At 43.6% G+C, this 20,988-nt stretch overlaps 2 protein-coding genes across 3 annotated transcripts in view; one reads left to right on the top strand and one right to left on the bottom strand.

Moving 5' to 3' along the window:
• Nucleotides 1-20,988, bottom strand: part of LOC112574793 — a 453,350-nt gene that overhangs the window by 54,173 nt on the left and 378,189 nt on the right. The window lies entirely within an intron of this gene.
• LOC112574821 lies at nucleotides 17,347-19,591 on the top strand. Its single transcript, XM_025256139.1, has 3 exons — nucleotides 17,347-17,581; nucleotides 17,898-18,268; nucleotides 18,439-19,591. The coding sequence occupies exons 1-3, from the start codon at nucleotides 17,391-17,393 to the stop codon at nucleotides 18,855-18,857; spliced, it is 981 nt and encodes a 326-aa protein (XP_025111924.1). The 5' UTR covers nucleotides 17,347-17,390; the 3' UTR covers nucleotides 18,858-19,591.

Raw genomic sequence — 20,988 nt, 5'->3', positions numbered from 1 at the left:
CACGGAGACTGTGTAGGACGTTTGGCCATCCTCACGACGCTGCACGTACACATCATCTGGCCATTGAGCCCGAGTGACCCGACCTCGGTGATACACGTCGTGTGACTGGGGGGTTGTCTTGGTGGTCGGGCACACCTGTGTTTACTGTATGGTTCTAATGACGATGTTTAGTATCAGCGCGTCTGCTCCACTTCCCTGATGACGGCCGGTGACAGCGAAGGGTCTGGTTAAATTCTTGATATCCGCAGCCGTTTGGGCAAAGAGTTCCTCCTAATACAACTTGTCGCCACAGATGGAGTCGCAGGACTTGTTTGCACAGGCGCATGACATAACCGTAGAAGTAGTTGACTTACCACAATTAACAATAACAGGGTAGTACAATCAACCTAGGACTGGTCACAGACAATGACACGTTAATCCTACACAATCTGTGTAGCACCCATGTACCACACGTCCAGTTTTACTCTACTACTTCCCGTCAATTGTCACATGCATTGAATGATTATCAACTGATTAAACATTAAAATTGAGTATGAAATAAATGCATGTCATTTAATCTTTTATCATGATTACATATCACACGCTCAGTGACGTAGGAAGATGTTCGGCGTTGGGGGGCAAACTCCCTGCTGACAGTGAACGGCGTTCGCACTCGTACATTACGTAAAAAGAATGGAGGGGGGGGTACTGCATCACGCACGTAACACAGTTCGTAGCATCACAACACGCTGCTTTATTTGTTAAGAAAGGCAAAGCAGCACTCACTCACTCACTCACTCACTCACTCACTCACTTCACTCACTCACTCACTCACTCACTCACTCACTCACTCCTCACTCACTCACTCACTCACTCACTCACTCCCGTCACTCACTCACTCACTCACTCACTCAACCACTCACTCACTCACTCACTCACTCACTCACTCACCTCACTCACTCACTCACTCACTCATCCCCTTTATCGTTTCACTCACTCACTCACTCAACGCACTCACCTCACTCACTCACTCATCACTCACTCACCTACTCACTCACTCACTCACTCACTCTCACTCACTCATCACTCACTCACCTCACTCACTCACTCACGTCTCATCCTCTCCACTCATCTCACTCACTCCTCACTCACTCACTCACTCACTCACTCACTATACAGCCGTTATCAACTAACGTGTCTAAAGTTCGTGAAAAGTCAAAGTTCGCCGTTTACACAATGAACAAATCGCTGAAACCAAGACGCACACGTCCAGAACCGGTGACGTCATCGACAACGAGGCTGCTGTTAACGAAGATGACTAGTGCACGATCCGGACCACCAAACACCCTGCTACTGTCCCCTAGACCTCCAACTGCCAGGAACCACACACGTCATACTCAATGGATGTGAACAAGATCGGAGTGACAGACGGCAACAACTCTAGCCCGAATCCTCTCCCTCCAGACATCATTGTACGCGTGGTCAGAGTTGCCTGCCAGTCAATGGAGGACATCGAAAAACGGACAACAGTACCCTACAAGAACACCAACAAGAAGAAGTGACAAGATGGCCGGTCCTCCGACAGTTCATGACAATTGCTATACCATAATGTCGAGGACTTGTTTGTGTGGACGGCAAGACACAAGCAAGACAAGGGAGATAATAAGTTTACTGACCCAGTGACTACGCGACATCTAGGCGCGACACGAGGTTGTTCGTGCTTACGTAAAAAAGGATGGGGGGGGGTACAGGCACGACGCACGTACACAGTGGTAGCATCACAACACGCTGCTTTATTTTAAAGGCAAAGCAGCATTAAATAAGAAAAAACAAATTAAAGAATGACTCCCGGCTAACCGCATTTCACAAGAAATGTGAAAAAACGTGTTAATCAGAGGGGAAATCATATTAATCAAGGTTGGCAAGTCAGTGTGCGAAAAAAACTGCGTCTTCGTGATTTCTTTGTATTAATGAACTCCATTGCAATCTCGTCAGATTAAGCAGATCAACCCTCTCGTTAAATACATGCATAATGAGACAGTTATTCAAAGCGCGTTTGTGTCATGGAACTTCTCAGGTATGTTTTTGTTTGTTTTAAGCAGAAAAACTGCGTGGAAAAACAAAGGTAAAGATTATTAAGCCTACTCACCCCACTGGCTCGTGACACGCTTGTTCTATCTCAACAACAAACGCGGGGAAAATACGCTGGTTGCTGGAACCCTCTTCTAGACACCACGCCAGTTCCAGCGTACAGTCACCAGCACGTGGCAAAGCCCCCGACTACTCCAGAGACGGGCACAGGTCTCTGCCACCACCGCAAAAACTCCTCTTCCGCCCGCCGTCCTCCCAGTGCTGTGTGGCAGGTTTTCTATAGCTTCGAGAAACCTCCAGAACCTTTCCCTACCCACAGGGACCAGCGTCCGCTGAGATAATCCACGTTACAAGAGACACAGCCGCCCTATACCTGAACTTGGTGTCCGCACACCGTGGGAAATAGCCCCATCCACCCACAAGAGAATCAAGAGACCAGAGAGGAAGGGACGCAAGCAGCCCTATAATTAAGGGCCATAAACTTGCCAGACCACCAGTGGCGCACGGGACGAAACTTAGGTGGAATGGCCGCAGGGCCACCCCTTCCTTGCTGCCGCTACTCGATCGGGCTGAGCAGCGATGCGACACGTTCTATGCCATCTACAAAACAACACGGACACATATATACAAACCAAACAGTATAACACAGATAACTCTTAGTTGAGTACGCAGCCACAGTCGTTTGATGATAAAAAAAAGATGGCGCCTTGTGTAGTTTTAGAAATGTTACTTATGCACCTTCCCCTGAGGTCGTAGATAGTCAAATAATACCAGTCTCTCTGTCTCTAAAGAAACTACCATATAGGGACTCAGAGTCTTTGCCTTACTTAGGTGAAGTCAAGCCGTCCAATTCGCACTAAACCGTTGGTGTCTAGCAAGATGGAAGCCCTCGTGCTTCGCTAGCTTTTCACAAAGTGTAACGGTTCCTGTCTGATTGCAAGATGTGGGTATTGGTAGTGTAGCAACTTATTCGTTACTGCTTCTGTGTTCCCGATTGCCAGTGCGGCCCCTTTGTTGTAAAGAATGGTAAGCGATAGCAGATAATTTTAGGGTGACAGCGAGTGGGTGGGATGTTTATGTTGGTCAAACGAAAACCGCCAAAAGAAAAGGCGTCGCATTATGGGAGGGGGAGGAAGACCACACTCGATGTACCGATGTACTGTCCGGCTGCTTTCTTTGCTCAGCTTCAACACAGGCCTGCATTAGCATGGCAAACAATAACGGACTGTCCAGATCGTCAGAGTGCTAGAGCCTCCACTTGCCATCAGGGCCGCTTTTGTGACGGTGATGACGTCTCCTCTCTACGTTCCCTACCTTCATTCAGTTCTTTGCTCCTTTGTGAGGAATTACGTCTCAAATATTGGGGGGGGCAAAAGGATATTCCTGCCCCCCGTGATTTCCTGGGGGGGGGGCGGCTGCCCCCGCTGCCCCCTGGTTCCTAGCCACTGTGACGCTGTACACACTCACGTGTAATAACGTCGCTGCATCATCAGCGAGAACAACAAACACATACAACGACCCTCCCTTCACAGCCCATGTAACAGATCGATTGGTTGGTGCTCTCTCAGCTCTTTAATGTCATCAATATGGTACTGTAACGAGGTGAGACTGTGCACATACAGCGGTGCTGGGTTGTGGTCACTATGTTCACATTGTCAGTACTTCAATCGGAAGCCGCTCAGTGTGCAGAATGTTGTATCACCTGCTCCTGCAGATGCTTCCGACACTGAAGACGCAGCTAACATCAGGTGTAACACCCAGTCATCTTCACTTCCGACCGTTTTACCTCAATGGCAGCAAAGATGTGCAGAAGGCTGTAAAGACCTGTCACAGGAGCAAGGGACGGGTCGTTGTATGTCATCGCTGATGAACTTGTGCAGGGTTACAGTAAGTGGGGCAGAGAGTTATGAGTGCTATTAATTAACCGATTATTTATTTGTTTTAACCTGTAATATAAGGGTACAAATGTAGCATCTGCTACAGCAAAGGTTATGGAGATTCAGAAGCTAGCGAGAACATTGTATGGTCTTTGAATTGATGTTCACAGAGAGATTATTAATAAATTAGACCGTACTAATACTAAACATATGGATACATGTCTTAGACAGCACTCAGTTTAGCATGTGTATCTCCATTTTCTATTACAGAGGCGAAATCTTCAAGACTTTCTGTAATGAGATATTTGCACAAGTTTCTCGTCTTCATTTCTGGGCTGCAAGTTTTTTCACAGAGCTGCACCTGCCAACTGGCAGTGAATATCCCAGACCCCTTCGCTCCCCACCCGCCGTCCGTGAGGGAAGTCGAATGAGACCTAAGGGATCAACTGAAGTTTGTGATGTCCACCCGTACAGTGAGCGAGGTGTACCGACACACAGACGGCCCGCTGTAACGGATGAAACTTCCTAAGCAGGGACTAAACTTCTCAGTATAGTCTGCGCATGCGCATGAAAGCGAAAGTTCACTTCGTTATTCGTTGCGTAGCCATTTTTTTCTTCTTTTCTCGCCGATTTACTATAACATTTTACTTTTACTATTTTTTACTTTACTTAACTCGGCGGAAGAAGAAAAAAAATGGCTATGCAGTGATAACGAAGTGAACTTTCGCTTCATGCGCATGCGCAGACTACACTGAGAAGTTTAGTCTTGCTAGGAAGTTTCATCCCGTTACACCCGCCAGTCACACGACTGTATCACCGAGGTCAGGGTCACACAGGTGACTGGCCAGGTAACTGTGTGACGTGCGGTCGTGAGGTGGCCAGCTTCCTACACAGTCTCCGTGTTGGTGTTACAGGTAGGTGTGATTTTTTAGTTCATAACTAGTGTTGAATTATACAACTTCTAATAAACAATTCGCAGGTAATAAACAAGACAATGATGTCAATGATGCGTGTCAAGAACATTGCGTCATATGACGTCATTTTGTTTACCGTTGTTGTCAGTCTGTTCGCTATGTGTTTCACATTCAATTTTTAATTTTAACAGATAATGTGAATCCAGTTTCTACGACTTCCACTTCCGCCATCCGCAGAACATCATCTTGCTTGCAATGGAGAGACGTGTTTGTGTTGTATTGGGATGTCGACAGTGACAACCCGGGTATGTTGACAGGCCTGAGAGAAGCGGGCATTCCAGCTCGGGTGATGACATATGAGGACATCGATGACATTGCACGGCCCGCAGATGACGTGGTGTGGGTGACGGACGAAGTCGTGTCGTGGTTGGAGAAAAAGTCGTCGTCTGTCTCTTTAATGTTTTTGCTCGACTTCACCTCATCTCCCGATGTACATCACAACTTGTGATTGTCTCCCTTCCCCACATGCCCATGATCATCATTCACACATTTTCAACACTTCCCACTCATGTAGTTTTGTGTTGCTGTCTCTGACACTTCACATACTCCTTTTATTTATTCTCTGCTCTGTCTTGCCTTAAGTCACGATGTGATAATAATACATAGCTCATTTCTAACAACACTAAATTGGTTTCAGTAGATGTGGGTCCCGAAACCTAATTAAATAAACAATATGAAAATGAACATGTGGCAGAGAGTATTTTGTCAATCTCACTATTTCTGATATGACTGGCCTGGATAGTGTACAATGTCTGTACTGTGACTGGCAGTCTTGGTGATGACTTGTGTGACGGGTGTGATGTTACAATGGTGTTGCCGGTTGTTAAAGATGACCTATGGTCGTTGATGCTGTTTTGGCTTTTTGTTGTAGTTAAATCATATGTCTCTTAAACAGCAGCACCAGGACATTTAATACAGAATAAGTATTAACAGCGCAAAATCAATTAGTTTATATATCGAAAGCCACTAATTATCTAACATTAACATTAATTACTACACACAGCACACTACTTTTGTTTCACACACACTCTTCACTTATTTAGTCACACAAAGTCTCTTGTCACGTGGAGGGCCCTCTCATGTTGCTGACGTCCGAGAATCCGTTGACGTCCCTCCGTCGATCGTAGCGACTGGTGATGAAGTGTGGTGCACTCTGTGATGGAGTGGGTCTTACACAGCTTCAGTGTTTAAAAGTTCAAGGTTGTAACTCTGAAGGATAGCAATCAAGGATGGCAGTTGATGGTGGTGGTTGTGGTGCTGGTGGTGCTGGTGGTGCTGGTGATGGCGAAGGGAAATTTTCTCTTCACAGTCTGCTTATCACCCCACATCAAGCTTTCCTGTTTTTTTTCTCAGTTGATGACTGTGCTCCTTGTTCCCGCTCATTTCAACTGTCCGGAACAGAAGGGGGAAGCATGTGGGCTGTAGCGACACTACTGGGAGTTAATTAGCTGCCTTTACCGCCATGTTGGTAGACTTCTCACTGCACACTGAGAGACATGCCTTCAACTCCACATGTCTATCACACACACACACACACGCTGACAAATTATCTTGAAAGGCAGAAACAATCAAACAAGACACAACTGACATCTCTACTTGGAGACAGACGTTGTCCACAGATGACGGTGTCTAGAGACGAGTGACCTCAACCTTCTTATACCTCAAACCTTGCCTCTTGGGGTTAAAGGTTCTACAAACATGTGCTGCCTCCTTGGGACGAGCGACCTCAACTTTCCTGGGCCCAATACTCCAGGATACCAATACCGCTAACCCTAACCCCCTCTGTGACAGGGTGAAGAGGTCAGCAATGGCTGACACAGCTCGTGACACTGACCGGTCGTGACTGACGGTGTTTTGGTTTACAGAGCATACGTGTGTGCGTGTATAAAATTATATATATATACAGTATCAGTAACATGTATATATATATGTAAAGAGAGACAGTAAGACAACAAGCTATGTATTGATGTAATGAGTGCATAAACACTTGAAAACGTGAAACCATAGTCGACACGTTGGGATGCGAAGACAGAAAGTTTTAGTTAGAAGTAGCTGCGTGGCAGGAAGAACGAGGATAGATGGGACTTACGGTGACTGAATATTTCAGTGACTAGAGTCTGCTGGATAAAGATATGAGTCTCTCATCTCACGTCCTAAACCTCGGCAGGTGGAATTAGCAGGGATGCATTCAGAGCCACAATTAACACGGACTCAAAAGCTTTTATATGAAAACATGAATTCATTAAAAAATAGACAAGTTTCAACAGCATATAACATTAGAATTTTTTCAAGAAATCTCACTATACTGCACGTGAAATAATTCTGATGCAGTAAATGCAACTTGCTGTCTGATTTGCTTCCACATCCCATTAGTGTTTGTTGATGATCATGTGCAATGTCTCGTTTACTTGTTTGTGTGTATGTGGTTTATTACTAGCTTACTAAGAGATAGTGATCCCACAGAGAACTCTTATGGAAGAATTTTCTCCACAGTTATCTTAAACAGCTATGTCTATTAGAAGTTTGTCGCCTATCGTTTGCGTCGCCTGACATTTGTAAAGCAAAGGGTTAGGATTGACAAGTGGTAGTCAAAGTCAGATGTTGGACGAGGCGATTGCTTCTTGATCACTTTCTATTGTCATCGTCATTGGACTGATCAAAAATCAAATGCTTTCTGTAACTGTTTATATCGACAACGACTTGAAGGGACGCTCGCAACCGCTCAAACAGTTGATACGAACACACGATTGCCTACCAAACCACTAGTGAGCGGCAAAGATCTATCCCACTCCGTGAAAAAGGTAACTAACAACGTTGACAGGGGAGAGAAACAAACACCCTTGCGGCCTTCAGGCCTAACACTGGGTCTAGATTCTAGAATAATAGTTCATACTTTGTTTATATGCTGTCTCCTTACAGAAAATAGTTCTCCAGGGGGTACACAAGGACCCTTTGTTGACCACACGCGTAGGTTTGCACGCTCCACGCCCCACACGATGAAGGACAGGTTGACGAAGGCGACGGATGGAAGGAACGTATGGGTAGACGAAATGTAGAAGAGAACATGACTCCATACAGACAGAAACATAACAGGTCGAAGACGAATAGGAAGAATAAAATCAAGACGTAAAAGAGGGACAGCAACAACAACAAAAACAAGATCAAGGACAAGATTAAGCGAAATGTCCGGCGGTCACCCTCACACCCAAGCAGCACCGGAAGTTCACTCACTCCCACACTGACCCTGGTGTCCGGTTTCAAGTACTGGCATCACCTGCCACCACCTCATGTGGTCACTCCTGGCTCCTGTGGTCACTAGTGACCTCTGACCTTACAACCACCCGCTGCTTTCAGCGTCTCAGGAAGATGCCCCGAGGGACGCTACGCTGTGGGGTTCACTACATTGTCTCCCAGGGGCGGGAACCAATGGCCAGCGCCAACAACACCCACGTGACTACAGCCCGTAAAGGCTTTTCGCCCAAACTGCGGTGGGAAGGGGCTATGAACAGCGAGTTCCTGTTGGTACAACAAGCAGCTCATGTAGCAGACGACTGTGACGTACAACGGACATGACGTCAAGCGCCACTCCAATGAGCGAAAAAGGTCACGACCTTACCCCCTCCAACCAGATAAAAATAGATTTGAAAATGACGTCAACAGTCGTCTGCTGTGCGCTGCCTTCCTGTTAGTGAGTGCGTCCCTTTCACTAAGAGAAACACAGACACAGAAACATGCCTGACACGTGACAATGATAAGATAATAACAGCCCGGTTGTAAGACCGGATTGCAGGCCAGGCCACGCCCTTCCTGCCAAGCTTCAGCCAATGGAAAGATGTTCAGACCGCTGAGTCAACGGCGATGTAGTGAGCATCACAGACTACAAAGACAGATGTCAGATGAGGCCAAGCTGTCATGACAGAATGTCACTAAATGTTGTAGCCTACAACAAAGCAACTCAACTTTCCTTCAGGGATAATAATTTCTATCAAGTCCACTGACAACTACATGTACTGTAGCGACGACACCATTAGCAGCAGCAACACCCGAGTGCTTTGTGTCGGGTTTTGCTATAAAAACTTCCAGGTGAGAGTATTTTGATTTCTCGTTGAGTTTTTCTTGCTTTTTGTTTATTTATCATTTCACTTGTTCCAGTGTCTTTTCTCTACCCCTACTTCTCCTACATGAACGTGAACACGGAAAGACTACATCACATCTTCATGAGACTTCAAAAAAAAAAAAAATGTTTTATGGTCTTCTGAGCATTATAACTTGTGGTCTCTCTGATAAACAGAGATAGTGTTATGCCAAGGCAACAACAAAAAAGATAATCAAAGTAAGTTCAGAATAGATTTAGTGTATAGCTGAAGGTACGAGTAGATTCATGTCGAAATATATAGCAACACATCATGAAAACGAGCTCAAGTATAGAATAATGGAGTTGCATTTGAAGTCCATTCGCGTGACGCGAGCTGAACACCATTTAGTATTAAGCAATACAATACCAAATAAAATATCAATCGTAATTGACAATAATTTATAAAAAAAAAGAAAAATTCAAAAAATCTCTTTGCTGCAACAGTGGTTCATTAGGGTTGATGTCAATCCAAATATTTAAAATTGCTTGCAGCATTTATTAATAATTGATGAGAAGTGCAAGTATCACTAGTATAATATTGATAATTATCACATTAACAACTATATAATTAATATGTGTCACGTACACGAGTACGTTGTGGCGTGTCCGCCATGTTTGTATGCCTGTCTCTCTCAGCGCTTGGGTCTCACGGTAATAGTCAGGCTTACAGCAGACGAGTATGACGTCATAGTCCAGGCTATTTTTATCCTGTTAGAGGGCGTACGGTCAAAACCTTTTTCGCTGACTCCAGTGGCGCTTTACGTCATGTCCGTTGTAGGTCACGCTGGTTTAATTGCTGCACCACCAGTGTATAAAATTTAGGCTAAAAAATCAAAGTGTGCAAAGTACATGCAATATACAAAAGTCTATGAGTCAAACATTGTCTTTGACTGTGAGAGTACGTGTGAAACATCCTGACTGTTTTTCAGAATCTGCTTCATTCAGCGAACAGCTTCCATTGAGTTTCCTGCAGACGACAGACGATGCTCCCCACAGACTGGGTCCTGTTGGGGACAGACGACTGTTACCTGTCTGGCTACCTGTTGTGAGAGAGGACAGTCGCTGTAGCTGCTGAAGACAATGGTATGCTTTGGCCATCTCCTCATATCTAGAATATGTTTGTAAATAATTTAATCACATTGTCACACCTGATGTTTACACCAACAGGGCAAGCGTAAAAAGAAGGCGGCTGTAGGTAGAGGAGCTTCAGGGAAAGTCGAAGGTTACCGGCACCACGTGACTGATGCTGAGGCTGCTTGTCTTACAGACCCAAGTGAGTTGTGTTTCTTGAAAATACAGACAAGTGGTATTGTGAGTACATAGGGTGTATGTCTTACAGACACGGGGCGGATTGTGTTGCAAATAAATCATTATATCGGTCTCTATACCATAATTGTATGTGTGTCAGGGACGTGTGTCCCGCCATGTGTCTTCACCTCAGTTTCTCCCTCTTACGAGGGTGGAGGAGACGTGGAGGGGTGTCTGGGTGCCCGGAATGTTGGTTTGCCGGGTGGACTGTATTGTGGGATGTTCGACTGTTCTGTCTGATGTCGCGTCGAGTGTCTTTCGTCAGAGAAGCGGAGCAGAAGCGAAAAGATTTATAGTGGCACACCCTGGACTCAGGCCTAGCAGGGTGGCCAGTGAGGTCAACTGGCAGTAAGTACAATGTGGGAAGGTACTGCTGTGTGCATTTATATATTCTTAACTGCTGTATGGGTTTTATTATTCTTTATTCCTGCGTTTCTCGTCGACGGTGTGGTTTTCGCTATTACAGATCACCGGCTGTTGGAATAGGGTATCTTAAAAGAAGAATCTGCACTACTGTGCTATTGTACTGTAATTAGTTAGGTTACTTACATTTCATTGTAGAAAAGTAAGACTCTCATCGGTAAGATTATAATAATTAAAATAATTCATATTGTTTACATTATTGAAGGTAACGCGCGCCGACTCCAGGAGGTCAGGACTCAGTCAGGTGCTGATGTACAGGTTGACCCCAACCCATCCTCCGTACCTGACAGGAAGACTGTCATCATTAAGGGTGACCTGAGACAGATCGACGATGCTGTCAGGCTCCTCAATAAGATGACTGCCTCGCAGGTGTAGTAACTACATTATTCAGTGGTGAAAGTTAAAGTCTTCAAAATGATATTTCCACGAATGGACGACGGATAATTTCATTATTGCCAATTAAAAATCACGTTCATACCCTGGTCAACATTTTTTTGAAAGTCATGTTACTGAAATAAAATTAGTCATTTCTCGTCTATTTTTATGCGTTCATCACAAAATGCATGCTGATAGCAGCTGACCTCAAGTGAACATCAACAAAATGTCAAGTCACAGAGTACGTCTTACATTTCTTGTACAGCTGTTCCGAATCATGTCTAGGGAGTGTCCAGCAAAAGTCAGCCATCGCGGTAGTGGACAGCTTTCACTGCTATCTTTTTTGCGTTGTTTCGATATTTTGAATTAAAACATTTTTAGTTCTCAAGAAAGAAATGCAGATGAAAATGAAAAACGTTATTCTAAAGATAGAAATTGCAGTTTCTGATACTGCATCATTATGTCTTCTACTAGTTCCTTGTAGTTTTCTGCCCTAACAAAACCGACAAAGTTTATTGACTCTAGGCAAAAAATATTCCATGATTTTTTCTCATCCTGGCATGGACATTCAGTGCGGTGCCATTAACATTTTATTTAGTCATGCGCCACTAAAAAAGCTTATGTTAATAATTGATATCACTTAAAATTATATATTACTAAACAGTTGTTTTTAAATAATGTAGTATTTTCTAGAAAAAGAAAAGTATTAATTATATTCAATTACTTTCTCATGTAAAGCGTAGAAAAACAAAAAAACAGCAACAAAAAACAAGAAAACAAAACAAAACTAACAAGCAAGTGTTGTTTGCTTCGTAAATAAATTACAAAACAATACAAGAATAATCCGACTAATCTTGTAAGCACTCTCACTAAAACTTACTTTGATGCAGGAAGATATTTTACAGCGAGCTCAGGAGTTTTGGTTGAAATGGGTTGAGGCCGCCTTCCCTGACTTTGCCTCTCGCGCCTACTTCCTGCCTCCTGTCTACTTCAACCGCGTGCCGATGACTACACAGTCAGTTGCTGGTCAGGATGTTCTGGTCCTGCAGAAACCATCTGGACAGGCCGGTCAGTCCTGCAAAGTAGCGGTGAATCCATCTCCCGCTCTTCCAAGTTCCATTCCACAACCTACTTCAGTTCAGGACAGTGATGTTAGAGACGATGCAGCCATGCAGCACATTTTCCTTTGTCTGCAGGAAATATCTCAACAGAACAGCGAAGTGTTTGTTGCAATGAGTCAACTTCAGTTCGGGGACTACCTAGGAGAACCTTGTTATTCTGCTGCAGCAGCCCAGGTGCCCTCAGCTACAAGTCTTCCTCCTTCTCTGCCAAAAAACTGGGACAAGGGCGACTTTGATGTGCTTCTTATTCACATGAAGTACGGTTTTGTGGTCTGTGAGGTGAAGGCTGTTGGTGACAACGTAGGAGAGCTTGGTCTGTCACAGCAGGACACGGAAAACAACATCCGAAAGAAAGTAAAGCAGGCCATCGTTCAACTGGACAAGGCGGAGGCCATGTTGTCTCACCTGGTGTCCGACATCGCTTCCGGTCTGCGCATCACCAAGACCATCGCTGTCCCCAACCTCACGGCTGATCAGGTAGAGCAGGCAATCGCTGGTGACAAACAACTCACTCAGGTAATATTCCTAGGTTGAATTCGTCGATATCAATTCTAAACCATTGTCCTGATGATAGAGGTCTGATAGATGTCTGATGTGAGAGATAAAGAAGTTTTTAAATACATAGATTTAGTACGCTATGTGTCAAAACAATTATTAGGATCTACTGTTTTAAAACAGTTTTAAGCTGAATGAGGACCTTATCTGCTTACTCTTCCATGAAAGAATGAGATGTAGTTCTGTTTCCTTAATGTGTAATTCAGGTTGTCTTACTTGACAAGAAAAGTGTCAATGGATGAAGGGAGGCTGTCAACAGTTTTACCGACTAATTAGCAAGACCGTAATGTATAGTTTGTAAGAACAATGGAAAGTTTTTAATCTTCAGCAAAGCATAGACTAAGGCAGGGTGAAGTCCATGTAGTTCAAAGGCCGTACGGGGCATCATGACTATCAGCAGGAAACCTCTGTTTAGAGAATTTCTCTTCTGATCGTGGAATTATTCTGTAAAGGACCTGTGTCGCTGCCTTGGAAACCCACATACAAGAGATGTCGCCGGCGCCGCTGGTCTGTGTCTGTGCTGTGATCAGTTGTCTGACCCCAAGACCCCGTGGGACGTCAGTAGTCACGTGCTGAGGGAACTCCGACACTGGTGGCAGCGACGTGTGGCTGGGGCTGGACCTGACAGTCACATGACACGTGATGTTTACCGGACGTTAATAGCAAGGTAAATACTAAAAATTATTTTTGGTAAAGACACTATGAAGTATGCTCTGTGGTGTACGATGTCGCTGGATACACAGTAGATCGCTGATTGTGATGACCAGTTCCTTCCCCATTTTTCTCTTCGCTAAATCTTTCTTGTTACTATGCAGGTAGTGATATCAGCTTTGGCACTAAGTCAGTATGACGATAACTCTGCCTTCAAACACACACATAACAATATATATATATTTTTGTTTTCTCTTACATATACAAACTCTCATATGTATAAATAAAGATAAAGGTCATATAGACTTTACCACTTTGGTGAGTGAGATATTAGAGAACTCACTTCAGTCGGGGACAGCTTTAAGTGGTTGCGGTGTGAACTTCTCTCTGTCGCTCCTTTACCTCCCTAGCCCTGTGTAAAGTTAAGTATACAAATTAAAAGAGCTGCGAGTTCTTAGCAATATCAGGAGGAAGGACTAACAATGTCAGATGTTAACTCTTTCATAGCCACACACAATATTAGCTGTTCAGTCGTCTGAAACTTAACAGTGGCAGACTGACTAGCTTGATGTCAGTTGTTTCCGGACTTAGTGAAGCTTGGTACTTGTGGTGGTGAATTTGCTAATATGGAAAGTAAATACGTTCAAAATCCATTCTGGCATGATGTGATGAGGCATTATAACAAGTGTATCAACTAGTGCATTCCGACATGTAGTAAAGAGTTTCTCGGGGAGCCCAGCCACTTTAATGGTAATATTATTAGAGGCAGAAAAATTGTATTTATTAAGAAACGTTTGGACGGAAAACTTAAAAAATTCGGAGACTTTACTAGTGTCACTGGTAGCTTTCTGACTCTTGAAGAATTGTGTTAGGTATCCCGACTTAACTAACACTAATCTCTTAACCTAAATGGGCTTGATACAGTTCATAAAATATTATCAAAGGAAGTACAATTGTCTGTTAGTCTCTCAGAATGAACCTGTACTAACGAAAGGACTATTATTTTTTTTATTATTGTGGAACAATACATATACAAGACATAAAAAAAGAAAAACAAAAACAAAAGCAAAGTATCGCACACATCAATTTACATAATTAGATCATCAAACTTATTCCTGACAATGTACACAAAACTTTTCTCCACCTCGTTATATCTTAGTCTATGTAAGGACCTGATGACATTATAGAGACAGCATAAGTTGTCTATAACATTTAGTTGTAACTTACACAAATACAGATAGCTTTCAACATAGGTCATTAAATAACACATATTTCAGGCACTCCGCACATTTCAATCACACACTTGACTTATACTTATTTTTAAACATATGATATTAGTTATATCCAAGGTATATCTCACCTACATATTATCTTCAAATATATAAATGTTAAATAGGGGAAGGAAAAACTTGTCTCCTCACAAACATTTTCAAGTAGGTATAGGGTATCCAGACTACAAAGAGACATAAGAGATACATGATTTTTTTTTCTCGCAGATACACAATAATATAAGTATACATAACAAACAAGCAAAATTTTACAATATAGTAGCATAAAAAAATAAACATATACACATAGATTTAACAAACATTTTAAGAATACATCCATCTGCCCAAAGAGGCCAGCAAATGTCAAATTTTACACCACAGAAAAGTATGTGTTTTTTTTTGTTTTTTGTTTTTTTTTTTTTTCAATCTCACACAAATAAAGCAATGTTCTTGGAAGGCACCTTTGATCTCGTGTGTCATAGGATTACAGCACAACAATATTAATGCATATCCTATCAAGACATACGTGATTTTAGATAATCTTGAAGACATTAATATATATATATTCAGTATTTAGTTTAATTAACAAGTTGTTCATAAACTAAACTAAACTAAACTAAACTAACCCCCTGGGCTGATACGGCGAAGAACAGCCCCTCGCTCTTAAGGCAGGTCAAGTGTCAGACATGTTAGTTTAACTTATAAACTGCTTATTGTTAATATGAAACTTATTACAAAATGTGTAGTCTATAACTGTTACCTTAGTCTGACTCTGACATCACTGTCTATAGTCGTGTTACTTGACTGTAACATCTCAATCCTTATTCTTCTTTTCTTCTGTTTCTTCTCATGTTAGTTTCGTCATCTCCATCCTCTCTATTTTTTATGTAAATCATTTACTTACCTTTTCGTGACTAATGTGTTTCTCTCTGCCTCTGCTTTGACCACCATTTAAGGAAGTCTTATAGACGGTCTTACCAAGAGTGATGTGCCGAGTGACACACAGCATCACGAACTATACTAGCCCTTATCCAGCAAACTTGTGTCATGTAGTCTTTCTTGCTGTCACGACATAAAACACTAACACACTCCAGAAAATGCAGTCGATGCAGATTAATGGCATTACATTGGGACGCCATCTTTTTGGTTCTAATATCCGAGTAATCCGACTACACGAACTTCCCTCGATGTTACAAGACGGCACGTGCTACAATTGATATTAAAATGTTATTGTGACCTTTGTTGTTTGGCAAACAAGTATGGCGAACATACAAGAACTACTGCTGATTACATCTTAGTTATTAAAAAAAAATTACATAGTCTTCGAAATTATGTACACAATCAGGGGACGCTACTCTGTGGCATGACCCGCGGCTCACTTACGAATCCTGCGGTGTACATTCTCTGGACGAAATATGCCAGAAAGCTAAGGATGTGTCACACAGTGGTGATGAAGACGACGACGACGACTATTGAGAATCAAGAGGTCCAAGACCAACAAGCGTTCGAAGCCCTCACAGCGCTGGTCACGTGAGGGAAGTTGGCCTTCAGGCCCCTGGGGGCAGCGACATGTTGCGACACGTGCCACGTGCGGAGCACGTGATGTAAGCACGAGCACAACACACAGGACACGTGATGTAAACACGAGCATATCTCACAGGACAGGCCACCTTGGATGAGTTCCTCCCCACGGGGACATCAAGTCTTGTCTACACACGGTCACAACCTTGCTGCTCACCTGTTGGACTTCGACATCGTGATATGTTTACACAGGATTGTGACATGCGGTGTCTGTCATACTGTCTCCATGTCTGGGTGTCATCTGAAATAAATAAAGTGTTTCCTCCATGTAACGTTTATTACGGCGGTCCCTTGAGAAACGTGAATTCTAGGTTTTATTGTAAAACTTTTATGAACATTGTTTACAATTTGTAACAGTAATATCAGGTTAGTTTGTTTATTCACTCAGCTAAACTATTTTCACAAAGTTAACAAAAGCTATTTCCCGGTTAGTGTTTGATTGCGGAGGTGAGAGTATTTATTGGTGAACAGAATAAAGTTAGAGAGAAGAATTCATGCTTCATCGCGACATGTACAACTGTTAGTAGACAGTAGACCGTTAGTGACAGAGAGAGAGACAAAATGTGGTAACTACTTTCACTTTATTGTTTTGTTTCTGACCAGAGAAGTACGTTAGTACTTAACATTATTACTGAATGTAACAAACCTCTTGTAGTAAATAATGTAAATCACTCAATATACAGGGTTAGTCACAGCAGTTGATGTGATGTTTATTGTAAAAGTAAGAGGAGCTCAAGTATCCAACATTTGTTTATACCAGGTTCTGCGGTCCGGCGACAACAGTGAGTGTGCCATGCACATGTCCTCCACGTGTGAGTGTCAAGACCCTGGGTCAGGCCGTGTGGTGGACAGGAGAGTGCTATCCTGCTGTAATCACACTCTTCCCGGAGCAAGTTCACCTGCTACACACGGCGCCTCCCACACTCTTTGTCACCGGACCGCCCGGTACAGGTAAAACTGTGGTGCTGCTGCTGATGGCCATACAGTGGCTGCGGTGTGGTCACCACGTCTACGTTGTCAGTACGTGGAGGGTGAGTCGTGCAGCGTGCAGCATGTTGTATCACCTGTTGCTGCAGACAGTAAACACACTACAGTCAGCAGGTGTGTCACCCGGTCAGCCTCACCTCCTGCTGTATCATCTTGATAACGGTAAAGATGTGGAAAAGGCCGTCAACGACTTGTCACAGGCGGCGAGCGGAGGGTCGTTGTACGTCATCGCTGATGAAGCAGGAAGTGATTACAGGTGAGTTGTGCAGAGTGTGATGTGATGATAGACACACCTGTAGATGCTGTCTGCATTTACTGGATTAAAACTATTTGGTGTTTAACAGGTGATGTTTCCTCATCGGTTGTGACACCTGATGGAGGTGTTGTGTTGTCAAAATAGATTTGTTTTGAAGCATCGACTGTTACACAGAATGTGTTGCAACGCGTGTCATTATTGTGACATCACTTACTTGATGACAACATTGGTAACAATATTACACATGATACACAAACAGATTACACATTGCTAACAGTACACAGTGTAACACGTCTAGCTACATACTATGTTACAGTCTAGCCCACAAAATGAAGAACTTTCAGACTTTGTGTGACAAGCTGCTGACACAAGTTCCTCGTCTCCATCTGTGGGCGGCACGTTGTTTGCATGAAAACGCACCCGCCGGCTGGCAAGTGGAACATTTCACCAGACCCCTCCGCTCTCCACCGGCTGTCGTCAGGGAAGTCGAGCAGGACCCGAGGATCACTAACCTCTGTGCTGTCCACCCGTACAGTGAACGAGGTGTACCCGACCACACAGACGGCCCGCAAGTCAGACGACTGTATCACCGAGGTCAGGGTCACTCAGGTGACAGGCCAGTTGACTGTGTGACGTGCGGTAGTGAGGTGGCGAGCTTCTTACACAGCCTCCGTGTTGGTGTTACAGGTAGGTGTGTGTGTTGTGTAGTGTAACGTTGTTTACAGTTAAACATTTACATGTGTGATAAATAACGAACGGGTGAGAAACAGTCTTGTAAGTAAGTCAGTGTGTTAGTGACGTGTCTCTCAGTTTACGTGATGACGTCACGAAGCTATTGTTTATATCCATGTTGACAGGCAGTAGCACAACATCTACAACTTTGACCTCTACCAGCTGCCGCACAACACCCTGTCTACAGTGGAGAGACGTGCTGGTGTTGTACTGGTATGACGGTAGTGATCAGTTGGGTGTGGTCACAGGACTGCAAGAAGCGGGTATCCCAGTGCGGGTGATGACGGATGATGACATCGAGGACGTGGCCACGGCCCGCAGTGACGTGGTGTGGATGGCGGATGGAGATCGTGTTCATGGTCTGGAGAGAAAAGTCGTCGTGTGTGTGGAGTACCCTCATTATTATTCACTTAGATCTAAGTTGTTACCACGGTACCTTACCTCTCCCCGACTTGACCTCATGTCCCGCTGTACGTCACAACTTGTAATTGTCTCCCCTGACGACAAGCCGCTAGAAGGTGAACACACCTGTCACCTGCTGTAGTCGTGTGTCAGTCTCTTACATCAACAATTGACTTTTAGTGTTTGTCCTCTTCTCAGTCTATTACGTCATCACCTTATGACGTCATAGACATGACGTGATTACAGATTTTTAGATCACAAGGTCCGTGTCTCTGTTTACACAACAACAAGTGTCAACAAGTTTGTCTGTTAGAAATGTGTGTTTGTGTTAATTTGTCAGCAGATCAGTGCCAGTGTCAGTCTACCAGTGTGATGTCTGTGTCAATGTGTCAGTCTACCAGTGCGATATCTGTGTCAATGTGTCAGTCTACCAGTGTGATATCTGTGTCAATGTGTCAGTCTACCAGTGTGACATCTGTGTCAATGTGTCAGTCTACCAGTGTGATATCTGTGTCAATGTGTCTATATGTTGTACACGTGCTGTCAAAGGAACTCAGCAGACTGGCATGTCAGTGCCGTGCACTAAAGTGTTTAGTCTGATGTTGTTTACTGCCAGTGGTAAACAAAAGGGACAGAACTCTGAGACTAACTACAGACACGAGTGGTTCATCAAACCCACTTCATTGAGTTAAGAGATTCATTGATGTAAACACAACAAACACTAGCGGCTCACTTATACAACACGTGTTACACGTTTAACTGTTTGACACAAACACATTCACACGATGTACACATGTTGTTTCACATCCTTTATAAATGTCGCCCACACGTTTCACAATGAGTGTTTCAATAAAGATTGTTGTTGTTAGTTTAAAACATGTACAAACTGTTGTTAAGTGGTTAAAATAGTTTTAACAGTGACGTCACCCACAGGAACCACGTGCGCACTGTTACAACAGTCAAACACCAGGCTGACAATATAAACATACACCACACAACAAATAAACAATAAATACCAATGACAGGATACAATACCTACACCACGATCACATGACACTGTTACAGTTTGTCAACATCTTGTCATAACACACACTATACCCTGACCGTGACATGTCACGACACCAAGTCTCACAATCCGCCATTGCTGACGTCATGTTCGCCCTCAGTGACGTCATGGGGATGGAAGATGAAGGTGGACAGCTACTGTCGTCTGTCAGGAAAGCGATGATCATGGCGAAGATAAAGCACGTGTGTACCTCTGTGTGTCGATGATCTGTTTGACTAAAGAAAACCTTTTCGCGATCTGTTTTGATGGAGTCAACACATGTGTAACTTGGGACTAGACATGTCACTTGTGTGTTGGACTGCAGCTGTCCTGTGTCTTTGGTCACGTGGCTAGAGCGCTGAACTCGCTGTGTGCTGGTTGTTCTTGTGTTATATGTTGATGTTTTTTTAGCAAAAAGTTCTCAAAAGAAATCTCTAAAGCAGCACTAGCGAACGTACGCTGAGCATATCTTCCCAGAAAACTACAGAATCCCAAGGAATAGAGGGGCGACAGTGAGAGAAGGCAGCCAATAAAATGTAAAAGCAAAGTAGACCTCATCCAGCAAACAAAGTCACGTGTTTGTTTTCGACAGTTCACATCACAAGAAGTGAGATGACAGACCGAGTACTAAACCTAAAGAAAGAGGCGATGCTACCGATGAAGATAACATCGCTCACTCAGAAAGCAGGCAACAGAAGGTCATCCCTAACGAGCAGTGTCTTTCATCTACAAAGAAAAGCTGACAACAACGATGTGAAAAGTAATTAACCTTTAACTAATAGTACAATAACTAAGCGATAACCAAACAAATAACAAACAACTTACCCAGGCTGCCTTACAACGATCAGAAGGACGAGAGTTGCGGAGGTCAGTGAGACACACCTGTAGGCTACCAGGTGATAAAACATGGCGACCCTTCCCACTCCTGTGTATCACATCTTTGGTATGTAAGTATTCCGGAGTATGCACAACGCCCCGCAAGGTAGATATGACCACTGACTGTATTATATATATACAATCACAAACAATATGTCACCGCTAGCTCTATGCTTTGTTGATGATTGTCTGATATGACTTTTGTCAGTCTTTAGACACAATGGTCCATACTGGCCCACACTGGTGTACAATAGTGCACACTGCTGCTCAATGCTAAAACAACTACACTTGTCAGTAAAGGAAACACAAAATCAAGTTCAGTCCAAAGTCCAAAGACGGAAGAAGAGACAGA

The sequence above is a fragment of the Pomacea canaliculata genome, linkage group LG11 (assembly GCF_003073045.1).
Source record: "Pomacea canaliculata isolate SZHN2017 linkage group LG11, ASM307304v1, whole genome shotgun sequence".
NCBI classification, from domain to species: domain Eukaryota; kingdom Metazoa; phylum Mollusca; class Gastropoda; order Architaenioglossa; family Ampullariidae; genus Pomacea; species Pomacea canaliculata.
Note: the sequence above shows the minus strand (reverse complement) of the source record. Positions and strands in the feature narration are given on the sequence as shown.

What these genes read in the sequence shown, in the direction of transcription:
- LOC112574821 (XM_025256139.1), top strand. Translation starts at nt 17,391, where the DNA reads ATGTTGTATCACCTGTTGCTGCAGACAGTAAACACACTACAGTCAGCA. An exon ending in GAAGCAGGAAGTGATTACAG is followed by an intron (nt 17,582 to 17,897) that starts GTGAGTTGTGCA and finishes ACTATGTTACAG; the next exon opens with TCTAGCCCACAAAATGAAGA. An exon ending in CCTCCGTGTTGGTGTTACAG is followed by an intron (nt 18,269 to 18,438) that starts GTAGGTGTGTGT and finishes CCATGTTGACAG; the next exon opens with GCAGTAGCACAACATCTACA.